Source organism: Oncorhynchus gorbuscha, linkage group LG16 (assembly GCF_021184085.1).
Source record: "Oncorhynchus gorbuscha isolate QuinsamMale2020 ecotype Even-year linkage group LG16, OgorEven_v1.0, whole genome shotgun sequence".
Classification (NCBI taxonomy): Eukaryota; Metazoa; Chordata; class Actinopteri; order Salmoniformes; family Salmonidae; genus Oncorhynchus; species Oncorhynchus gorbuscha.
The window spans coordinates 57,442,714-57,466,199 of NC_060188.1; the positions used below are offsets into that span (position 1 = coordinate 57,442,714).

At 44.9% G+C, this 23,486-nt stretch overlaps 2 protein-coding genes across 5 annotated transcripts in view; both read right to left on the bottom strand.

Annotated features, from left to right (window-relative positions):
• The window catches only part of LOC124000610, a 119,422-nt gene extending 114,597 nt beyond the window's left edge, over positions 1 to 4,825 (bottom strand). For both annotated transcript variants that reach the window (XR_006832636.1, XR_006832635.1), the window contains exons 1-6: positions 4,548 to 4,825; positions 4,217 to 4,338; positions 2,904 to 3,841; positions 2,688 to 2,775; positions 2,465 to 2,541; positions 2,177 to 2,231 (exon numbers count right to left, since the gene is read on the bottom strand). The gene's annotated coding sequence lies outside the window, so the exon portion shown is untranslated. The remainder of the gene's footprint in view (positions 1 to 2,176; positions 2,232 to 2,464; positions 2,542 to 2,687; positions 2,776 to 2,903; positions 3,842 to 4,216; positions 4,339 to 4,547) is intronic.
• Positions 4,826 to 5,569: 744 nt separating this feature from the next.
• Positions 5,570 to 21,857, bottom strand: LOC124000612. 3 transcript variants are annotated; one of them, XR_006832637.1, is made up of 11 exons: positions 21,266 to 21,857; positions 20,887 to 21,142; positions 8,515 to 8,576; positions 8,363 to 8,437; positions 8,192 to 8,230; positions 8,004 to 8,078; positions 7,591 to 7,695; positions 7,369 to 7,500; positions 6,884 to 7,185; positions 6,617 to 6,759; positions 5,570 to 5,902 (listed from the first exon to the last, which is right to left on the bottom strand). XR_006832637.1 is itself a non-coding variant. In XM_046307127.1 (11 exons), the coding sequence occupies exons 3-11, from the start codon at positions 8,566 to 8,568 to the stop codon at positions 5,857 to 5,859; spliced, it is 957 nt and encodes a 318-aa protein (XP_046163083.1). In that variant the 5' UTR covers positions 8,569 to 8,576; positions 20,887 to 21,142; positions 21,444 to 21,851; the 3' UTR covers positions 5,570 to 5,856. The 3 variants fall into 3 exon arrangements, 2 of the variants coding, with proteins under 2 accessions (XP_046163083.1, XP_046163082.1); XM_046307127.1 differs by having other exon boundaries at positions 6,898 to 7,185; positions 21,444 to 21,851; XM_046307126.1 differs by having other exon boundaries at positions 6,898 to 7,185; positions 21,266 to 21,851.
• Positions 21,858 to 23,486: the final 1,629 nt, after the last annotated feature.

The window sequence follows — 23,486 nt, forward strand, 5'->3', positions numbered from 1 at the left end:
ACCCCCCTTGCTTACCTACATTGAAATATTGGAATGTTCTTCCTGTGAAACGCATTAAACAATGCCCACGTTAATTTCTACTCCCGTCTCATGTCCTGTCCTTATATTAGTTGTATAAGTAATACAGTGTGCAATACAACAGGAAGCTTATAAGAAATCCCACTATGCCCTCCGACGAACCATCAAATAGACAAAATGTCAATACAGGACTAAGATCGAGTCGTACTACACCGGCTCTGACGCTCGTCAGATGTGGCAGGGCTTGCAAACTATTACAGACCACAAAGGGAAGCACAGCCGAGAGCTGCCCAGTGACACGAGCCTACCGGACGAGCTAAATAACTAATATGCTCGCTTCGAGGCAAGTAACAATGAAACATGCATGAGAGCATCAGCTGTTCCAGACGACTGTGTGATCACGCTCTCCGCAGCCGATGTAAGACCTTTAAACAGGTCAACTTTCACAAGGCCGCAGGGCCAGAAGGATTACCAGGCCGTATACTCCGAGCATGCGCTGACCAACTGGCAAGTGTCTTCACTGACATTTTCAACCTCTCCCTGTCTGAGTCTGTACTACCAACATGTTTCAAGCAGACCACCATAGTCCCTGTGCCCAAGAACACTAAGGTAACCTGCCTAAATGACTACCAACCCGTAGCACTCACGTCTGTAGCCATGAAGTGCTTTGAAAGGCTGGTCATGGCTCACATCAACACCATTATCCCAGAAACCCTAGATCCAATCCAATTTGCATACCGGCCCAACAGATCCACAGATGATGCAATCTCTATTGCACTCCACACTGCCATTCACACATGGACAAAAGGAGCACCTATGTGAGAATGCTATTCATTGACTACATCTCAGTGTTTAACACCATAGTGCCCTCAAAGCTCATCACTAAGCTAAGGACCCTGGGACTAAATCCCTCCCTCTACAACTGGATCCTGGACTTCTTGACGGGCCGCCCCCAGGTGGTAAGGGTAGGTAACAACACATCCGCCACGCTGATCCTAAACACGGGGGCATCTCTAGGGTGCATGCTCAGTCCCCTCCTGTACTCCCTGTTCAGTCATGACTGCACGGCCAGGCACGACTCCAACACCATCATTAAGTTTGCCGGTGACAACAGTGGTAGGCCTGATCACCGACAACGACGAGAAAGACTATAAGGAGGTCAGAGACATGACAATGTGGTGCAAGGACAACAACCTCTTCCTCAATGTGATCAAGACAAAGGAGATGATTGTGGACTACAGGAAAAGGAGGACTAACCACGCTCCTATTCTCATCGACGGGGCTGTTGTGGAGCAGGTTGAGAGCTTCAAGTTCCTTGGTGTCCACATCACCAAACTATCTTGGTCCAAACACACCAAGAGTCATGAAGAGGGCACAACAAAGCCTATTCCCCCACAAGAGACTGAAAAGATTTGTCATGGGTCCTCAGATCCTCAAAAAATTCTACAACTGCACCATCGAGAGCATCCTGACTGGTTGAATCACTGCCTGGTATGGCAACTGGTCAGACTTTGACCGCAAGGCACTACAGAGGGTAGTGCGTACGTCCCAGTACATCACTGGAGCCAAGCTTCCTGCCATCCAGGACCTCTATACCAGGCGGTGTCAGAAGAAGGCCCAAAAAACTATCAAAGCATCCAGCCACCCTAGTCATAAAATGTTCTCTCTGCTACCATATGGCAAGCGGTACCGGAACGCCAAGTCTCGGTCCAAAAGAATTCTTAACAGCTTCCACCCCCAAGCCATAATACTCCTGAACAGCTAATCAAATGGCTACCCAGACTTTTTGCACCCCCCACTGTTTTAAGCTGCTGCTACTCTCTGCATAGTCACTTTACCTCTACCTACATGTACATATTACCTCTATTACCTCGACTAACTGGTGCCCCCCGCACATTGACTCTGTAGCAGTACACCCTGTATATAGCCTCGCAATTGTTACTGCTGCTCTCTAATTATTTGTTACTTTTATTTAAATTATCTATTTTTTACTTAACACTTATTTTTCTTAAAAAGCATTGTTGGTTAAGGGCTTGTATAAATAAGCATTTCACTGTAAGGTTGTATTCAGCGCATGTAACAAATAAAATTGGATTTGAGATGACCTTTGCTGACGAAACAACTTGTGTTAAAGATCTGTCACAAACTACATGCATACCATTTCAGTCCTGGCCAACCAAGCTGTTGAGGTAGTCTTTATGACGTACATAACGCTGAAAGGAGGAAAAGAGAGGAGAGGTCATCATCATAGGAAATACTCTAACCTGCCTGAAAGGCTATAGTAATATTTCATCAGTGTACTGTATGTACATGCATGAGGACAAATCTGACATGAGGCCACTTTGGGATACAAAAACATCTTCCAAGTTTTGATTTTGGGATGAACTAATACAAGTATTATTACAGTGCACCAACAGTCAATAACACCACACACTCAGTCACTCACGTCTATATATGCACTGTTGCTGTTCTGTCTCCTCTGGTCCGACGCCACACCTCCCTCTTCTCGCCCTCCGTCTCAACCTTGGGTGCAAACACACAGCATCATAACACAGTAAATGGCTGGGAATGTATAAATTCTGCTACCAAGTAAGTGACCCTTACTTGAGCTAGGGGTAAAACATTTTGACTTCAGCGGGTGCGGGTCACTGGCCTGTAGGGCTCCTTACCTGTGTTGAAGTCTGGTTTGATGGTAACCACTCCATTTCCATCTGCTCTTATCGTGCAGACAAACATTCCTTCTCCTTTTGGCCAAGTCTGAGAAATACAATAATAAAATGCCACTTTTCAATGCCTGAATTGGAATCTACTTCAAAGTTATTACATACAAAGCAGTGTAATAAGTGTATAGGCTACATAGTGGGTTTTCCCCTTGTGCTACTCACTTGCCCGCTGGTCCCAGGTTGCCCATGATGTGCATGGTCTGTACAGGTGTGTTGACCATGTGGCTGGTCTTCACAAAGTCCTCCGTGGGGTCCCAGGTAATCAGCCTGGACTTGGGGATGGTGCGGTCACTGCAGACCAACAGAATACCACAAACACATTTTGCATACAAGGGTATGGTGTAATGTGAACATAGCGGTACACTGTTTGTCTTCAAAGCAGCACGACGCATCAATGCTGCTTCAATTACATTCACTTTAATAATAATTAACTTTGGTGAGTAACAGGGACCTACACTGGGCGTCTGTCCTGTTGTCTGTGTCTGACATTGGCCATTCTATGTGCCAGTAAGGTAGGATTGGACTTGACCTGCGTGAGTATGTAGTGAGTATATCAAAAACAGCTTTAAAACACTAACGTTTCTTTTGGACAGAAAATAGGTAAATGCTTTGTTTTGAATAATGAAATTGTCACGTCTGTTCCAGCTCGCTCTCTCTGGCGCTCGAGGTCGCCAGGCTGCTCATCATTACGCACACCTGTCACCATTTTTATGCGCACCAGCGCTTCATCGGACTCACCTGGACTCCATCACGTCATTGATTACCTCCCCTATATCTGTCATTTCCTCAGTTTCATTCCCATGTCTGCATCAATGTTGTTTTGTTTCTCTTGTCCAGACACTGTTCGTCTTTAGTTTCACGCCTATTTATTAATAAATGCTTCCCCTATACTTGCTTCCCGTCTCCCAGCGTCTTTGGTTACAGAACCGTTACAGAAATGGAGATTCTGTTGAAAACCACCCCTTCCAAATTGGTGTAGCAGTCAGAATCGGTGTAGGTTAAAATCCGTCTGCCCCTGGTCCGCTCCTGAGCCATGATCTCTGTGTGGTATTGTCTCTCCAGCGGAGTCTGGCATACTGACTCACTCTGGAACAAAACCACTTCACACACACACACACACACACACACACACACACACACACACACACACACACACACACACACACACACACACACACACACACACACACACACACACACACACACACACACACACACACACACACACACCTTACTATGCAACATCAAACTATCCTAAACAGTAAATTCTTGTTTGTTATAAGGACACTGACTGAACAGCTTCTCCTGCCAGCCTACCACTAACTACTCATCATTTCTGGCTGAAACAAAACCAAGATGTTGTGGTCCATATCTAGTCACCACGAAAATGACATCTACTCAACTAAGAAGCATCTGACATCTTTCTGTTTCAAAACATCTAACATCATCTTCCTGTTTCAAAACAGTGTTAACACCTGATTGAGCCTGTGAGTTGAGGGTGTCCAGCTCAATGCCTCCCCTCTCCGGTTGAGTCCAAACCTGCTGCTGAAGGTGTTGGGAGAGGGCTGCTGTGGAGGTGACTCTCTGAATACGGATCCTGTAAACACCATTGTAAATATAACCAAAGTAAACAGGATTCTAGCTAGCTAAATGCCATGTTTTCATGGCAAACTCAGGGATCGGGTCAAGAAATATACTGAATGTTTATCATCATTTGCTTTGAGAGCTAACGTTAGCTAACGACAGTGTATTTCTTGTATGGCAATGCAAGGACTAAAAGCCACACAACGGCCAACTGCAACTTACTTAATTGTAAGGTTTTTGACAGCATCCCGGGAACGATAGGCAGCCTCTCCGGTGTCGGTGCTCCAGCCGTCTGCCATGTTGTAACATTGGTAACTTTATTGATGGCTAGCTAACTAGCTAGGTTAGCAACATACACTCACACGCGAGCTATGTATACAGCAGCAGCCAATTTTGTAGCTCGTACTTTTCGCAAGCGTCTGCTCGTTGCATGGTAACAACTGTCTGCCAGCCTGGTTGGGTTTCTGGCGAGAAATACAACTATTTATTGGTTCACTACCGCCACCTACCGTGGGATACAGTCCAGAGCAACAGAATAAATCCCCCCACTGATAACAGGTAAGATAATATCAGTATAATAATATTCCCTTGATGTAAAAGTTTAAGAACCCCTGATGTAATTAATTAAGACAAAAATCTGTCTGACACAAATAACTGCAATTTAGAAATCTTTATTGGAAATGCACGTTTCAAACAGCACCATTCAAGTACAGATGAGTGTAGCTAAATCAGATACATGCTAATTTAGTTTAAATGTAATGTATTCCTCCAGTCCCAGTTCATTTTTACTCTTTTGACATGCTTCAGACCAGATGCATGCTTCACTTCAGTGTACAATGGTCCTACATTTGCATATCACAGTGTTTGAAGCTTTTACGTTCTGCATCTCTCTGCTGTCTTTCATCTGAAGCCATATCCTCCAAGGTCTAAACAGGTGTAGACTTCCATCTCTGTGTGGGAGACCCGATATTGCAAGGAGACCAGTAAGGGGCCCTCAACTCTTCACTTTGGCCAAAGGAGACTGAAGACCCCAATATCAGTGACACTGCCCTAAGGTTGGTGATGTCCTTTGCATGAGACTGTTGAGACAGAGGTCTTATCTCTCTGTGGTTACTAAAGATGTCATGGCACTTATGGCATGAGTAGAGGTGTTGACCCTGCTTCTCCTGGCTATATTTCCAAGCCTAAGCATGTAAATCCAACTCATTATCATAGGCTGTATGGGGATCAATATCATTTAAAAAAAAATAATGCTGCATGTCTCAAAATATAAGAATGAGACCAATATATGTATTTTGCTAATCATAGTTCCTGTCTCTGAAATTACGTTTATGTGTGTTGTAGGAATAACCAATACTCAAAATCTATGTGTGTGTGTGTGTGTGTGTGTGTGTGTGTGTGTGTGTGTGTGTGTGTGTGTGTGTGTGTGTGTGTGTGTGTGTGTGTGTGTGTGTGTGTGTGTGTGTGTGTGTGTGTGTGTGTGTGTGTGTGTGTGTGTGTGTGTGTGTGTGGTAGAAGTAATAGTTGGCCATTATTTCTTTGAACATCTCAGTTTGGGCAGCAGCCACTCAAGAAACCTGTCAATCAAAAACCACAGGAGAATAAATAGTTTTATAAACTGGGTGGTTCGATCCTTGAATGCTGATTGGCTGAAAGCCGTGGTATATTTAAGCAATAAGGCACGAGGGGGTGTGGTATATGGCCAATATACCACAGCTAAGGACTGTTCTTATGCACAATACAACACAGAGTGCCTGGATACAGCCCTTAACCGTAGTGTATTGGCCATATACCACAAACCCCCAAGGTTTAACATTGCTATTATGAACTGGTTAACAACGTAATTAGAGCAGTAAAATTAAATACATTGTCATACCTGTGGTATACGGTCTGATATACCACGGCTGTCAGCCAATCAGCAATCAGGGCTCGAACCACCCAGTTTATAACAGACCGTATACCACGGGTATGACAAAACATTTATTTTTACTGCTCTAATTACGTTGGTAACCAGTTAATAATAGCAATAAGGCACCTCGGGGGTTTGTGGTATATGGCCAATATACCACGGCTAAGGGCTGTATCCAGGCACTCCGTGTTGCGTCGTGCTTAAGAACAGCCCTTAGCCGTGATATATTGGCCATATATCACACCTCCTCGTGCCTTATTGCTTAAGTTTGCACTTACACATCAGATAGCTGCTCTTTCTCTGCTACCTCATTCTATTTCTATAATTCTCTAGTCTAGTATTCCCTGGTTATGTTCCACTTCTCCCTCCTCTATTTCCTCACCTTTTCCTCAGACTCTTCTTTTCCTCTTTCTTGTCCTCCTCCTTACTTTCTCCAACATTTCCCATCTGTTGCGTCTTACTGGCCTTCTCTTGCTTCAATTCTTTTTTGGCCTTGCCCTTGTTTTTCTTATTGACCTTCCCTTCCTGAATATTTTGGACAAGCAGATAAATTAATGTAAGTTTATGGGTTTTCTCTTCTCTTGAGCTACTATACCTAGAGCTATACTATACTAGAGAAGGACTTATGCTATACTATAGAAGGACTTACGTATTTCCTCTCACCTGTGGGGCCACTCCAGCCATTTCCTGGAGCAGCTTCCTGCCGGTCTCGCTCAGGTTGGTGATGGGAGCCAGGCGAGGGCTGTGGCGGTATGGGAAGTTCTCTGTTCGGGGCGGAGCGATAATGACAGGGTTGAGAGGAGTCCGAGGCCTTGGAACATTTAATGGGTAGGGAGAGCCTACAGCAGAGGGCAGGGCCCGTAGGGCTTCAGCCAGGGTCCGGTGTGCTGAGCTCACAAGAGGAGAGAGGCCATTCTTGACAGATACAGGACCTGAGACCTTCCCTGGGCTCTGTAGGACCAGAAAGTAAAGTAACATATCAGGAAAGTGCTATATTCAACACAATCTGTAGAAATACTTTATAACTACTCTATACACATTGCCGATACATGACTACACTCAATAAGTAATTGTCTGCATCATTTCCAATCCCCCATGTATATATATAAAAAATATTTAATATGCAGAACTTACCAGGAAGTCTGACTCATCGAAGGAGTGGAGAGACAGATCATCCTCGTCCATATCCCTCACATCAAGCTTTGTCACCTTTCCATTCTCAACTTTCAGCTTTGGGGTCCTCCTTTCATGATCCTCATCATCACACTGTGTATCAGAGTCAACATGTCAGAGACCATCCTCCTCCCAGTGATGTCACTCAACAAAGACATGGACGGTAGGGTACAACTCTTTTACCTCAGATTCACAGTCAGTGAAGGAGTAGATGGAAAAGTCATCAGAACTGGAGGATGAGATCACGTCATGATAATTTCTCTCTATCAGCCGAGTCACCCTTCCAGACTGAGGAGACAGAGAAAGGCATGTACTCATGGCAGCCATAGAATACACTGGCATTGACCCTCAAGGAAATGTAGAATATGTAGGCAATCCAACATGGTTGTACAAGTAGTGAGTAATACATGGGTAACTGAAAATGCAATAAATGCAACTCCCATAACATTAGGGGTGGGGCAAAAGAGCTTCCATAGTACAGGATTCTTTAGCATCTCAAATGGATAATTGTCAATTCAACCAAGCCAACCAAAATGGCCATATGAATCAACAGATTGATCTAACTGTTGTGTCTCTATGGGAACAGCGGAGATGACCTGGCTGAGAGGCTCTGGAGTGATGCTCCATCCATCCCCAGATGTCTGGTCCTGCCCATAGCTCACAATGATTGGCTGTTAACAGTAAAAAATGAATTCAACACTGCATTGCTCATTTTGGCCTTGAATTGTATCAATAAATAAATAATATAAGGACTGTTATGTGGTTGAATTTGAATGTGACTTACAGGCCTTTTGTGGATCTGAGGGGTCTGCACTGAATTAGACTGTCAAGACAGCATTCAATGAAGTTAGATCGGGATATCTGCATTTGCTTTAATTCTGAGAACTGCAGTTTGTACATGCAGAATGCATAACTAATGTGTATGTGTTTTTGTTTCAGGTCAGATATGACTTACAGGCTTTGGCCTTCTGTGCACCTTGCCGGTTGGCCACAACACGGAATCAGGGGTGTTCACCCTCACTGGTTTCAACTGTCAACACAACACTCAATTTAAAATGTGATAATATAACAAAAACAGGACAAAACAAAGAAATATTTGATATTTACCACATAAGGACGGCGTCTTAAAGCTCTTTTGATTCTCTCATCATTACGATCCATCTTTCTTTCTGGGGGAAAAATTCCAGCAATTAATTGACTCAAAACACATCCTGACTCACACACAGACACACACACAAAGATGGCATCCCCAATGGCACCCTATTCCCTATATATGTATATATATGTTGGGAAGGAGGTGCACCAAAAGGCCAAAGATTACCTGCAACAACCTGAGTGAAGAAAACTATTGTACAGATTACATCAAATCTGAACACCGTTTATGTAGTGAATTAATGCATGGTTACGTCATTTTGGGTCACAGCTTTATGACTGCGCTTAACACGTCACAATAAAAACGCTTGTTTGGAGCCGGACTGGTTGTAGCTCAATAACGAACGTGATGTGCTTATTATATCTTACTGACTGAGTAATGGTTGTATCGATGGTTGGTTGGACGTTTTACATAGATAGGCCAACATGATATCAATAGGAAGAAACCATTCCTATTGTGCAATATTGTAGGAAAAGTGTCGTAACTGACATTTTGTAATGTGCTTGATTATCCTCTAGTAGTTTGACAAGTATGTACTGAGCATCAACATGATCACCCGAATAGTTTAGAAAGATGTGGTTCAGAGGTTCAAGAGTTTTACTCCTGAGTTCAGGCTAACAAGTGACATTGTTGCTGTCGTTATAGTATCATCAGTTTTGTTTACTGTCACTACATATTTCGGTTTATCAGAGGATGTCTAAAGCCTTGGAACTACAATTTCAATGGGCATGGTACGTTAGCAAGGAGGGGTTGAGTGACTCAAGTAGCATGCTCGGTAGCTAGCTACTTTGAATGGGACTGTTGTAACGTTATCTAGCGTGCTACAACGTGTAGCTAACGTTAATGACGTAACAGATGGTGCCAGTAGGCTACAGCAGCAAGCTAGAGCACAACACATCAATGCCGCTGATGTCTGTCAACCCGATAATATCCGTTTAATCCCCTCCTCTTCCTTTGCGGTACACAAACTCATTACATACTCCTTCCACCACCAGACAGAGACCCAGATACTCCTCAGCATTGGGGTTCTGGTGCTCCTCTGTGGTGGGATTGAGAAGAGTGTGGGCACTGTTTGGTTCCTCCTCATGTTTCAGCTGCTCTCTATCAACACAGGGGTGTTGTACACAACCGTGGGGCTGGTACTGTTTGGTGCATCTGCCCAGAATCAAGTGGAGGGGTTAGTTCCTGTATCCCCCTCCCTTATGGGTATGGCCACAGTGTACTCACTTATGGTTAAGGGCTTTCTCATAATCACCCATGTTAGCCCTGGCCTGGCTGTTTCTAGTCATAGTAACACTTTTGGTCCCACACTCTCTTCCTCTGCAACCCCATCATAGCAGGGGGATCTCTATCCTTACTCCAACCTTATTGTGGTTGAAAATAACTGTGATACACTGCAGTATGTCACAGCTTTAAGTGGGCCTAATAGTGTAGTTAAGTGGTAATATGTTTATGTGCGGCGCTGTGGTCTAAGGCACTGCATCTCAGTCTACAGTCCCTGGTTCGAATCCAGGCTGTATCACATCTGGCCGTTATTGGGAATCCCAAAGGGCCGTGCACAATTGGCCCAGCTCTGTCCGGGTTTGGCCAGGGTAGGCCGTCATTGTAAATAAGAATTTGTTCTTAACTGACTTGCCTAGTTAAATAAAGTTTAAATAAAAATAAATAATATTGTAACGGCCGTCGTCGGTGGAAGAAGGTGAAGACCAAGGTGCAGCGTGGTAAGTGTTCATGATATTTAATATAATCAAAACTGAACACTAAACAAAATAACAACTAGGAAGAACGAACAAACGAAACAGTCTTGTCTAGTGATGACACACAAAACAGAAAATAAACACCCAAGAAACACAGGTGGAAAAAGGCTACCTAAGTATGATTCTCAATCAGAGACAACTAACGACACCTGCCTCTGATTGAGAACTATACCAGTCCAAACTCAAAAACCAACATAGAAAAACAAACATAGTCTACCCACCCCAACTCATGCCCTGACCATACTAAAATGAAGACAAAAACAAAGAAACTAAGGTCAGAACGTGACAAATATGCTTGAAATGTGTGTTGAGTCCTCATGCTGAACATAACAGGATGTTTGGTTAGGAAAATCTACCATCACTGTGTCACACATTCTCCTTATCTTGCTCTGGTGAAACATACGGAAGGGGCTGGCACCCACTTATAGACATGTCTGATGCTAGAGCATCAGTCCTGGATAAGAAGATGCCTTTCAGGCTGCTGAGGGACAACTTTGGTTTTAGAAGTGTTTTTTTCCCCATCCGGTCAGATAAATAGTCCAAACAGCCAACCCAACCGTGTCCTCATGGCCCTCATGGGGGTATGTCTCCCTGTCCCAATGAATGTTGTGCCCCTGAACATTGATGTCCTGTATGACCCTACATCAATAGAGAAGGAAGACGGTCCACCCACCCTGAGTACTGAGAAAGCACTAGACGCAAAATTTATCCTCCAAGACGAGAGGTCATTAAATTAACATCATTGCTGGGTGCAAGCCAGAGTACATGATGTACTACAGTATAATGAGCAGTTTCAATAGATGATCCTCAGCTGTAATTGAATACTGTACAATAGGCACCTAGTGTCATGTTTTGTCATTAATTATCATGTCTTGTCCCTGTGCTTCCCCTTCTATTCGTTTCCCTCTGCTGGTCTTATTAGGTTCTTTCCCTCTTTCTATCCCTCTCTCTCCCCCTCCCTCTCTCACTCCCCCGCTCTCTCTTCTCTCATTCGTTCCGTTCCTGCTCCCAGCTGTTCCTATTCCCCTAATCATCATTTAGTCTTCCCACACCTGTTCCCGATCCTTTTCCCTGATTAGAGTCCCTATTTCTCTCCTTGTTTTCCGTTCCTGCCCTGTCGGATCCTTGTCTATATTCACCGTGCTGTGTCTATGTTTTGCCCTGTCGTGTCGTGTTTCCCTCAGATGCTGCGTGGTGAGCAGGTGTCTGAGTCTGCTAGGTTCAAGTGCCTTCCCGAGGCAACCTGCAGTTCTTGATCAAGTCTCCAGTCTGTTCTCGTCTTTACGAGTAGTATTATGCCTTTTGTTTTGTTAAGTATCTTACTGGATTAAAAACTCTGTTTTCTGCCAAGTCATGATGCTTTTGAGCAGTTTCAATAGGTCCTCATTCATACTGTACAATAACACCTAGTGGTCCCCCATGATTAGATAGAGAATCACTTTTTAGTTAGATAAGCTCTCCATATTCTCATTGGTTCCAGAATCATTCCTACCCAGTCCAAGCCTACGCTCCAGTTTCCTCCAACCTACAGGCTACCGAGACCACACCAAAGACATTTGAAGGCTGGGCCCACTTCTACTATACACAGGGGAGCCCTGTTGAGTTCTCAGGTTATTATGTTCACAACCATGGATATGCCCTCAAGCATCGCTTTGGGTAACGTCACGAACATGAACACAGCTGCAGCCACAGTCAAGGCCATGGACACAGTCATTGGCAGACATCTGCCTCTCAAACCAGCAGTCACTGGGCTCCAGTGGCTCAACATCTACATTCTCAATATTCTCTCCAGTCTGTCTGTCAGTGCCCCCCAGAGTTTCACAGCAAACATGCCCGAGTCTGTGATGGTTCACCCAGGGGCACCGGTGTCTTCATTGACAGATTGATAACATAGAAAACTCATTGAATGACAGCTCTCTCACATTTGTTATACGTTGAAATGTAATATACTTGGACATGGGGTTTGAGGTAGTGCTTAAAAGGTACACGTTTTCTTCACTGATGATTTTGGTTTGAAGAGTCAATCAAACTCTGAATGTTCAGGGTCAAATCAATGCAAGAAGTTTTTGATTGTCATTTGAATGTAAGACCACTCCTTTTGGCTTGTACTTTGTATTGTTCTACACATACGGTAGACATAGCTCTTGGCACTCTTGATTTATACAACCTTTATAAATCAGGCAATCTTTCTTTAACTACTTACAGCAATGAAATGAAATAGCATCTACTAGCCAGTAAATTAGATCCATTAAATGCAGTTTGTTGGGCAATGCATCATTCAACATTATTGTAAATTCTGGAGCAGGGAGCAGTGGTTGATGTTATCAAGAGTGTGGGCTACAAGGGCAGATTATGATGTCATCTTTAGAAAATAAGGTAGTTGGGCCTCCCAAGTGGCGCAGCGGTCTAAGGCACTGCATCGCAGTACTTGAGGTGTCACTACAGACCTGGGTTCGATCTCAGGCTGTGTTACAGCCGGCCGTGACCAGGAGTCTCATGAGACGGCGCACAGATGGCCCCGCTGACTTTGGTCACCAGCTGGACGGTGTTTCCTCCAACACATTGGTGCAGCTTCCGGGTTAAGCGAGCAGTGTGTCAAGAAGCAGTGCAGCTTAGCAGGGTCCTGTTTCGGAGGATGCATGGCTCTTGACCTTCGCTTCTCCCGAGTCCATAGGAGAGTTGCAGTGATGGGACAACACTGCAACTACCAATTGAATATCATGAAAATTGGGGGATTAAAAATAAAAAAAGTACCAAAAATATATAAATAATAAATTGGTCGTTGTGCACAGTAAAGAGAAGCCATAAATTACAACCAAGACTAAGTATAGCAAATCAATTATTATTATTTCTTTACAAATGCATGTGTACAAGTTATACTGTTTATATACAAATAGCTATTTTGCATAAACAACTGGATCAAGTGGTAAGAGTCATGTAACAGGTCATGATGGAACACGTTATTCAATATCAGTAATGCAAGAGAAAAAGTTAAAAGGAACACCATTTTTACAGTTTACCACGACTTAATCAAAGACCTATTCTTTAATGAACCGATGAAAAACAAAGCACAATGACTGAATAGTTACTGCAATTTAAATGTACGAATTGAACAATACATAGTACAATATGAAAGTGCTACAAGTATGGATATTTTACTCTAATTTAACTCTTCTCTCTGTATTTACACAACCTTCCTAGAGCATCTGAATAGGCAGCCATGTTGAATTTTGTAAATACATTTACAGACAGCAAAAATAGAATGCTTTCAATACCTTACATTGAAATGAGTTCATATACAAGAAGGATCTTCACAGCATGATAGATGTCCTGATGCAATATTTCATATCATAATCACCTCTGTTTTTGCCTACTTTCACTTACAAATCATATCAAAGTGTATTTGTCACGTACGTGGAATACAACAGGTGTAGACCCAGTGAAATGCGCACTTACAGACTCTAACCAACAATGCAATTTTTAAGTTTAAAAAAGGTATTAGGTGAACAGTAGATTAGTAAAGAAAAAAACAACAGTAAAAAGACAGTGAAAAATAACAGTAGCAAGGCTATATACAGGCACCGGTTAGTCGGGCTGATTGAGGTAGTATGTACATGAAGGTATGGTTAAAGTGACTATGCATATATGATAAACAGAGAGTAGCATTAGCGTAAAAGAGGGGGTGGTGGGTGGCGGGACACAATGCAGATAGTCGGGGTAGCCAATGTGAGGGGGCACCGGTTAGTCAGGCTAATTGAGATAGTATGTACATGAAGGTATGGTTAAAGTGACTATGCATATATGATAAACAGAGAGTAGCAGCAGCATAAAAGAGCGGTGGGGGGGTACACAATGCAAATAGTCGGGGTACCCATTTGATTAGCTGTTCGGGAGTTTTATGGTTTGGGGGAAAAACTGTTGAGAAGCATTTTGGTCCAAGACATTTACATTTACATTTAAGTCATTTAGCAGACACTCTTATCCAGAGCGACTTACAAATTGGTGCATTCACCTTATGACATCCAGTGGAACAGTCACTTTACAATAGTGCATCTAAATCTTAAAGGGGGGGGATACTTATCCTATCCTAGGTATTTTGAGGTGGGGTTTAGCTGTCTCCGGAAGGTGGTGATTGACTCCGCTGTCCTTGAGGGAGTTTGTTTTGGGGGCCAAAAACAGTTTTGACTGGGCTGAGCAGGAGCCTTCCTCAGTGGTAGGGAGGCGAGCAGGCCAGAGGTGGAGACAGTGCCCTTGTTTGGGTGTAGGGCCTGATCAGAGCCTGGAGGTACTGAGGTGCCGTTCCCCTTAGGCAAGCACCATGGTCTTGTAGCGGAATGACACTCAGGTACCGCTTGCCATGTACCTGAGAACAGTCTATGACTGGAGTGGCTGGGGTCTCTAACAATTTTTAGGGTCTTCCTCTGACACCGCCTGGTGTAGAGGTCCTGGATGGCAGGCAGCTTAACCCCAGTGATGTACTGGGCCGTACGCACAACCCTCTGTAGTGGCTTGCGGTTGGAGGCCGAGCAGTTGCCGTACCAGGCAGTGATGCAACCAGTCAGTTCTCGATGTTGCAGCTGTAGAACCTCCACTACAGCTCCATTGATGAGAATGGGGGCGTGCTTGATCCTCCTTTTCCTGTAGTCCACAATTATCTCCTTAGTTTTGGTTACGTTGAGGGATAGGTTGATATTGTGGCACCACCCGTCCAGGTCTCTGAAGCCTCCCTATAGGCTGTCTCGTCGTTGTTGGTGATTTGGCCTACCGCTGTTGCATAGTCTGCAATCTTAATGGTGGTGTTGGAGTCGTGCATGGACAAGCAGTCGTGGGTGAACAGGGAGTACAGGAGGGGACTGAGCACACACCCCTGAAGGGCTCCAGTGTTGAGGATCAGCGTGTTGTACAGGTGGGAAAGGGCAGTGTGGAGTGCAATAGAAATTGCATCACCTGTGGATCTGTTTGGGAGGTATGCAAATTGGAGTGGGTCTACAAAAACAACGTGTAACATTTAATGTATATTATCTCCAACTTTTCTAATCTGATGGGAAACAACAAAGGTCTGGCTGTACTCTTTATTTTATTAAAAAATCTATCGGTTTATTCCAAAATAGAGAATCATTTTTTACCCATAATAACCCCTCACCCAAATGAAATAGGTTAACATCTAGGGCAGTGGTTCCCAAACTTTTTATAGTCCCGTACCCCTTCAAATATTCAACCTCCAGCTACGTACCCCTCTAGCATCAGGGTCAGCGCACTCTCAAATGTTGTTATTTGCCATCACTGTAAGCCTGCCACACACACACTATACGATACATTTATTAAACATAAGAACGAGTGTGAGTTTGTCACAACTCGGCTCGTGGAAAGTGACAATGAGCTCTTATAGGACCAGGGCACAAATAAGAATATATTAATTATCAATAATTTTGCTCTTTATTTAGCTATCTTACATATAAAACTTTATTTGTTCATCAAAAATTGTGAATAATTCACCACAGGTTAATGAGAAGGGTGTGCTTGAAAGGATGCACATATCTCTGCAATGTTGGGTTGTATTGGAGAGAGTCTCAGTCTTAAGTCATTTTCCACACACAGTCTGTGCCTGTATTTAGTTTTCATGCTAGTGAGGGATGAGAATCCACTCTCACATAGGTACGTGGTTGCAAAGTGCATCAGTGTCTTAACAGGCGATTTGCCAAGGCAGGATACTCTGAGCGCAGCCCAATCCAGAAATCTGGCAATGGCTTCTGATTAAATTTAATTTTCACAGAACCGGTTGTTGCAATTTCTCTTGTTCAGATATCAGTAAGTGGACTGGAGGCAGGACATGAAAGGGATAATGAATCCAGTTGTTTGTGTCATTCGTTTCGGGAAAGTACCTGCTTAATTGCTCACCCAACTAACTCAGGTGCTTCGGTATATCACATTTGACATTGTCCGTAAGCTGGAGTTCATTTGCACGCAAAAAAAATCATACAATGATGGAAATACCTGTGTGTTGTCCTTGTAATGCAGACAGAGAAGAGCTCCAACTTCTTAGTCATAGCCTCAATTTTGTCCCGCACCCTCAAAATTGTTACGGAGTGTCCCTGTAATCGTAGATTCAGATCATTCACGAGAGAAAAAACATCACCTAGATAGGCCAGTCGTGTGAGAAACTCATCATCATGCAAGCGGTCAGACAAGTGAAAATGATGGTCAGTAAAGAAAACTTTAAGCTCGTCTCTCAATTCTAAAAAAATGTGTCAATACTTTGCCCCTTGATAACCAGCTCACTTCTGTTTGTTGTATCATGGTCGCTGCCCATATCATTGCATAGTGCAGATAATACACAAGAGTTCAGGGGCCTTGCTTTAACAAAGTAAACCATTTGCCCAGTAGTGTCCAAAATGTCTTTCAAGCTGTCAAGCATTCCTTTGGCAGCAAGAGCCTCTCGGTGGATGCTGCAGTGTACCGAAGTGGCATCGGGAGCAACTGCTTGCATGCTCATTACCACTCCACTTGGTCTCCATGTCATGGCTTTTGCGCCATCAGTACAGTAGATACCACCACAGTACAGATACCAGCAACATACACACACGCACGCTATGTATACAGCAGCCAATTTTGGAACTAGTACTTTTCACAAGTATCTCCTCGTTACATGGTAACAAAAGCCTCTGCCTGCCTTCTTGGGTTTCTGGTGAAAAATCCAACTATTTATTGGTGCTCTACCACCACCTACCGTGGGATATAGTCCAGAACAGCAGATTAAACACCCCCCACTGGTAACATTTAGGTAATGTCAGTACAATAATATTCCCTTGCTGTAAAAAGTTTAAGAAAATCTGATGTAATTCATTAAGACAAATCTGTCTGACACAAATAATTGGAATTTAAACAGCTTTATTGGAAAGTCACATTTCAAACAAAAAAGTACAGATGAGTGTATCTAAATTAGATACATGCTAATTTAGTTTACATGTGATGTATTCCTCCAGTCCCAGTTCATTTCTACTCTTTTGACATGCTTCAGACCAGATGCATGCTCCACTTCAGAGTACAATGGTCCTGAATTTGCATATCAATTTGTTTGAAGCTTTTACGTTCTGCATCTCTCTGCTGTCTTTCATCTGAAGCCATATCCTCCAGGGTCTAAACAGGTGTAGGTTTCCATCTCTGTGTGGGAGACCAGATATTGCAAGGAGACCAGTAAGGGCATCTTCTCTTCCCTTTGTCTGTCATGCCTTGGTCATTGTATTTTGTGTTTTTGGTATATGTTTGGGTAAGTCAGGTGATTCTCGTTGTCTCGGGATTGGGAACCGTATTTAGGTAGCCTGAGTTCGCGTTGTATTTTGTGGGTGTTTGTTCCTGTCTCTGTGTAGTGTTCACCAGATAGGCTATAATAGGTTTCGTTCCGTTTGTTGTTTTTGTATTTATTCAGTTATTTCATGTACCGCGATTATCTTAATTAAAGTCATGAGTAACCTACACGCTGCATTTCGGTCTGACTCTCTTCTTACAACAGACGAACGTCACAGAAACACCCACCACTCACAGACCGAGCAGCGTGTGAACTGGAAGGAGCTAAAGGACGACGTTATGGACAGCAGAAGCATGGAGTATACTACGTGGGAAGAAATCGACAGGTGGGCGGCCGACCCAGAGCGAGTGCAGGAGCCCGCCTGGGATTCGCTTCAGCAGTGCGAAGAGGGCTACAGGCTAATGGAGTCTAAGAGGAAAACACGGCGACGCAGAGCGAAACCGAAAGTAACGGGGGGAGAGCGCAGAGAGAGAGTGGCTGAGTCAGGAGTCAGACCTGAGCCTACTCTCCCTGTTAATTGTGAGGAGCAGCAATATGAGGACTTCTGGTCTTGGGAGATGATATTAGACGGTAAAGGACCCTGGCGCAGCCGGGAGAATATCGCCGCCCCAAGGATGAAATAGACGCGGCTAAAGCGGAGAGGCGCAGGTATGAGGAGGCAGCACGGCGACGCGGTTGGAAACCGGAAAAACAGCCCCAAAAAATGATTGGGGGGATGCTAGAAGGGAGAATAGTTATGCCAGGTAGGAGACCTGCGCATACTCCCTGTGCTCACCGTTGGGCTAGAGAGACCGGGCAGGCACCGTGTTATGCTATGGAGCGCACGGTGTTTCCAGTGCGGGTGCAGAGCCAGCTGCGGCACATACCAGCCCTTCCTATTGGCCGGGCTAGAGTGGGCATCGAGCCAGGTAAGCTTGGGCAGGCTCGGTGCTCAAGAGCTCCAGTGCGCCTGCACGGTCCGGTCTATCCAGAGCCACCTCTACACACCAGTCCTCCGGTAGCAGCTCCCCGCACCAGGCTTCCTGTGCGTGTCCTCGCGCCAGTACCACCAGTTCCAGCACCACGCACCAGGCCTCCAGTGCACCTCGCCTGTTTAGCGCAGCCAGAGCTTTTCTCCTCTCCTGCGCTGCCGGAGTCTCGCGCCTGTTTAGCGCAGCCAGAGCCTTTCTCCTCTCCTGCCCTGCCGGAGTCTCCTGTCTGTCCAGCGCTGCCAGTGCTCCCAGTCGGCCCAGCACGGCCAGTGCTCCCAGTCGGCCCAGTGCGGCCAGTGCTCCCAGTCTGCCCAGCGCCGCCAGTGCTCCCAGTCTGCCCAGTGCTCCCAGTCTGCCCAACGCCGCCAGTCTGCCCAGCGCCGCCAGTCGGTCCAGCGTCGCCAGTCTGCCAAGATCCGCCAGAAGTGCCAGTCTGCCAAGATCTTCTAGATCGGCCAGACAACCTGAATCATCCAGTTCCACCAGCCAGCCAGGATTTACCAGAGCCTACTACCTGCCTGAGCTTCCTCTCAGTACTGAGCTTCCTCTCAGTACTGGGCTTCCTCAGTACCGGGCTTCCCTCAGTACCGGGCTTCCCCTCAGTACCGGGCTTCCCCTCTGTACCGGGCTTCCCCTCTGTCCCGGGCTGCCCCTCAGTACCAGGCTGCTTCTGTCCCGAGCTGCCCCTCTGTCCCGAGCTGCCCCTCTGTCCCAGCTGCCCCTCTGTCCCGAGCTGCCCCTCTGTCCCGAGCTGCCCCTCTGTCCCGAGCTGCCCCTCTGTCACGAGCTGCTCTTCAGTTATGTGGGGATCTGGGTGAGGACTATTAGGCCATGGTCGGCGGAGAAGGTGGATGATCCCAGGACGCGAAGGGGAGGAACTAGGACATTTATGGAGTGTGGTCCACGTCCTGAGCCAGAACCGCCACCATGGACAGACGCCCACCCGGACCCTCCCTATGCTCTTGAGGTGCGTCCGGGAGTCCGCACCTTAGGGGGTGGTTCTGTCACGCCTTGGTCATTGTATTTTGTGTTTTTGGTATATGTTTGGGTAGGCCAGGGTGTGACATGGGTTTATATGTTGTGTTTCGTATTGGGGTTTGTATTAATTGGGATTGTGTATGATTAGGGGTGTGTCTAGTTAGGCTTGGTTGCCTGAGGCGATTCTCAATTGAGTCAGGTGATTCTCGTTGTCTCGGATTGGGAACCGTATTTAGGTAGCCTGAGTTTGTTGTATTTTGTGGGTATTTGTTCCTATCTCTGTGTAGTGTTCACCAGATAGGCTGTAATAGGTTTCGTTCCGTTTGTTGTTTTTGTATTTATTCAGTTATTCCATGTACCGCGATTATCTTCATTAAAGTCATGAGTAACCTACACGCTGCTTTTCGGTCTGACTCTCTTCTTACAACAGACGAACGTCGTTACATTGTCCAAATGAGACCTAAGACCCCAATACCAGTGACACTGCCCTAAGGTTGGTGCTGTCCTTTGGATGAGACTGTGGAGACAGAGGTCTTATCTCTCTGTGGTTACTAAAGATGTCATGGCACTTATGACATGAGTAGAGGTGTTGACCCTGCTTCTCCTGGCTATATTTCCAAGCCTAAGAATGTGAAAGTGCTTCTAAGCACTATGTAAATCCAACTCATTATCATAAGCCACCTGGCTAGGCAGTATGGGGACCAATATCTTTTTTTTTTTAAAGAATGATGCATGTCTCAAAATATAAGAACGAGACCACTATAAGTATTTGCTAATCATAGTTCCTGTCTCTGAAATTACATTTGTGTGTGTTGTAGGAGTAACCAATACTCAAAATCTGTGTGTGTGTTTACAACAGACTGTATACCACGGGTATGACAAAACATTATTTTTACTGCTCTAATTACATTGCTAACCAGTTAATAATAGTATTAAGGCACCTCAGATAGCTGCTCTTTCTCTGCTACCTCATTATATTTCTATAATTTTCTAGTCTAGTATTCCCTGGTTATGTTCCACTTCTCCCTCTATTTCCTCACCTCTTTCTCAGACTCTTCTTTTCCTCTTTCTTGTCCTCCTCCTTACTTCCTACAACATTTTCCATCTGTTGCATCTTACCGGCCTTCTTTTGCTTCACTACTTTTTGTCCTTGCCCTTCTTTTTCTTATTGACCTTCCCTTCCTGAATATTTTGGACAAGGAGATGAAGTAATGTAGGCTTATCGGTTCTCTTCTCTTGAGCTACTAAACCTAGAGCTATACTATACTAGAGAAGGACTTACGGGAAATATACTCTTCTTGTATTTCCACTCACCTGTGGGGGCGGTTACACTCAGGTTGGTTATGGGGGCCAGCCGAGGGCGGCGGCGGTATGGGAAGTTCTCTGTAGCGGACGGAGTGATAATAACTAGGCTGAGAGGAGTCAGAGGCCTCGGGACATTCTCTGGGGAGGGAGGGGCCACAGCAGAGGGCAGTGCCCGTAGAGCTTCAGCCAGGGTCCGGGGTGCTCAGGTCACAGGAGGAGAGAGGCCAGCCTTGCCAGACACAGGACCAGAGACATTCCCTGGGCTCTGTAGGACCAGAAACAAGTCAAATATCAAGAAAGTGCTATGTTAAAAACAATCTGGAGATATACTTTATAACTAAACACATTGCAGATACATGACTACACTCAATAAGTAGGAGTAACTTACAAAGCTCTGGACATGGTTATTTTTTTCAGACTTGAGGCGCCTGTTCTCGACTATAATGGTCTGCATTTCTGTCCCAGCTGTCTATAATTTCAGCCATCTCTCCTGTGCATTTCTTGAATGCCACTTTCAACCTCCAAGTCATTCAGCCAACTGTCCAGGTCTACTGCCTTAAGATCACCTTCACTGCAGTTTCTCTTCATCACTTGGATCAGTGCCCTCACCTGCTCGCCCATCCTCTTGACGTCCCTAGCCATGTCTTTGTCCCTCAGTCTCTCCTTCCTCCTCCCCATCCACTTTGCAATCCATCCTCTACAGCATCCCTCATTCTTCTTTTGCCTCTTGATTGATGTCCTGACCATCATTGTGCATCTTTACACCTTCTTCCAGATTGAGTTCTATTGAGGTCAGGTTCTCTTTGATCCTCCACATTGGTGTTGGTCCACTGTGTCTTCTTGTCCAGCTGCTGTCCGCAGGGCAGTGGGGACCACCTCAATCTGGCGACACCTTATTCAGTGAACTCACAGAGGCAGGGAGGAGGAGGTTGGCCTTGGCCACAATAATCTCTACAGACATAGGGTCAAACCATTAAGATGTGACACACACACACACAAATTAAAAAGATGCCAAGAGTTATTCAAAAACGTGTGTGTGGGGGAGGGGGGGGGTAGATCTGCTTTAATATTGCAGATACATTTTGAGATCTATCAATATAATTGTCTGTATCATTTCCAATCCCCCATGCAACATGCAGAACTAACCAGGAAGTCTGACTCGTCGTAGGAGTGGAGAGACAGATGTTCGTCTTCTACCATATAACTCACTTCAAGCTTTGTCACCTTTTATATCCTCCTCATCCTTAACTTTCAGCGGTGGTGTCCTCCTTACATGATCCTCATCATCACACTGTGTATCAGTCAACTTGTCAGAGACCATCCTCCTCACAGTGATGTCACTCAACAAAGACATGGACGGTAGGGTACAACTCTTTTACCTCAGATTCACAGTCAGTAAAGGAGTAGATGGAAAAGTCATCAGAATAGGAGGACGAGTTCACCTCATCATATTTTCTCTATCAGCCGAGTCACCCTTCCAGACTGAGGAGACAGAAAGGCATGTACTCATGGCAGCCATAGAATACACTGTCATTTACTCTCAAGGACCTTCCATAGTATTTGATTCTTGAATGGATGATTGTCAATTCAACCAAGCCAACCAAAATGGCCATATGAATCAAAAGATTGATCTATCTGATGTGTCTCTATGGGAACAGCAGAGATGACCTGGCTGAGAGGCTCTGGATTGATGCTCCATCCCCAGATGTTTGGTCCTGCCCACAGTTCACAACGATTGGCTGTAAACAGTAAAGAACGAATTAAACACTGCTTTTCTCATTGCAGAATGCATAACTAATGTTTATGTGTTATTGTTTTTAGATCAGATACAGTGGGGCAAAAAAGTATTTAGTCAGCCACCAATTGTGCAAGTTCTCCCACTTAAAAATATGAGGCCATTACTGATATTGAATAACGTGTTCCATCATGACCTGTTACATTTACATTTAAGTCATTTAGCAGACGCTCTTATCCAGAGCGACTTACAAAGTGGTGCATTCACCTTAAGACATCCAGTGGAAAGAGCAGCAAACAGTTTTGACTGGGCTGAGCGGAGCTGTACTTCCTCAGTGGTAGGGAGGCGAGCAGGCCAGAGGTGGATGGAACGCAGTGCCCTTGTTTGGGTGTAGGGCCTGATCAGAGCCTGGAGGTACTGAGGTGCCGTTCCCCTCACAGCTCCGTAGGCAAGCACCAACTAAATAATAATTATTGATTTGCTATACTTAGACTAGGTAGTAATTTATGGCTTCTCTTTACTGTGCACAACAACCAATTAATTATAAAAATGTTTTGGTGCTTTTAAACATTTTTGTGACATTCAATTGGTAGTTAGTTTGTCCCATCGCTGCAACTCCTCTACGGACTTGGGAAAGGCAAGGTCGAGAGCCATACGTCCTCCGAAACACAACCCTGCCAAGCCACACTGCTTCTTCACACAGAAGCCAGCACCAATGCGTTGGGGAGGAAACTGGTGACTGCAGAGTGCATCAGTTATTTGGAGTAAGGATACAGATCCTGCCCTGTGATGATGACGTTACAGAGTAAGACAGTGTGTGGGACCAAAACTGTTATGAGCAGAAACAGCCAGGGCAGGGCTAACATGGGTACGC

Bases quoted from the DNA above. Each gene is read 5' to 3' on its own strand.
- LOC124000612 (XM_046307127.1), bottom strand. From the start codon at position 8,568: ATGGATCGTAATGATGAGAGAATCAAAAGAGCTTTAAGACGCCGTCCT. The intron at 8,438-8,514 runs GTAAATATCAAA...TTGTGTTGACAG, and splicing joins TAAGACGCCGTCCTTATGTG to TTGAAACCAGTGAGGGTGAA. The intron at 7,186-7,368 runs GTAAGTTCTGCA...CTGGTCCTACAG, and splicing joins TCGATGAGTCAGACTTCCTG to AGCCCAGGGAAGGTCTCAGG.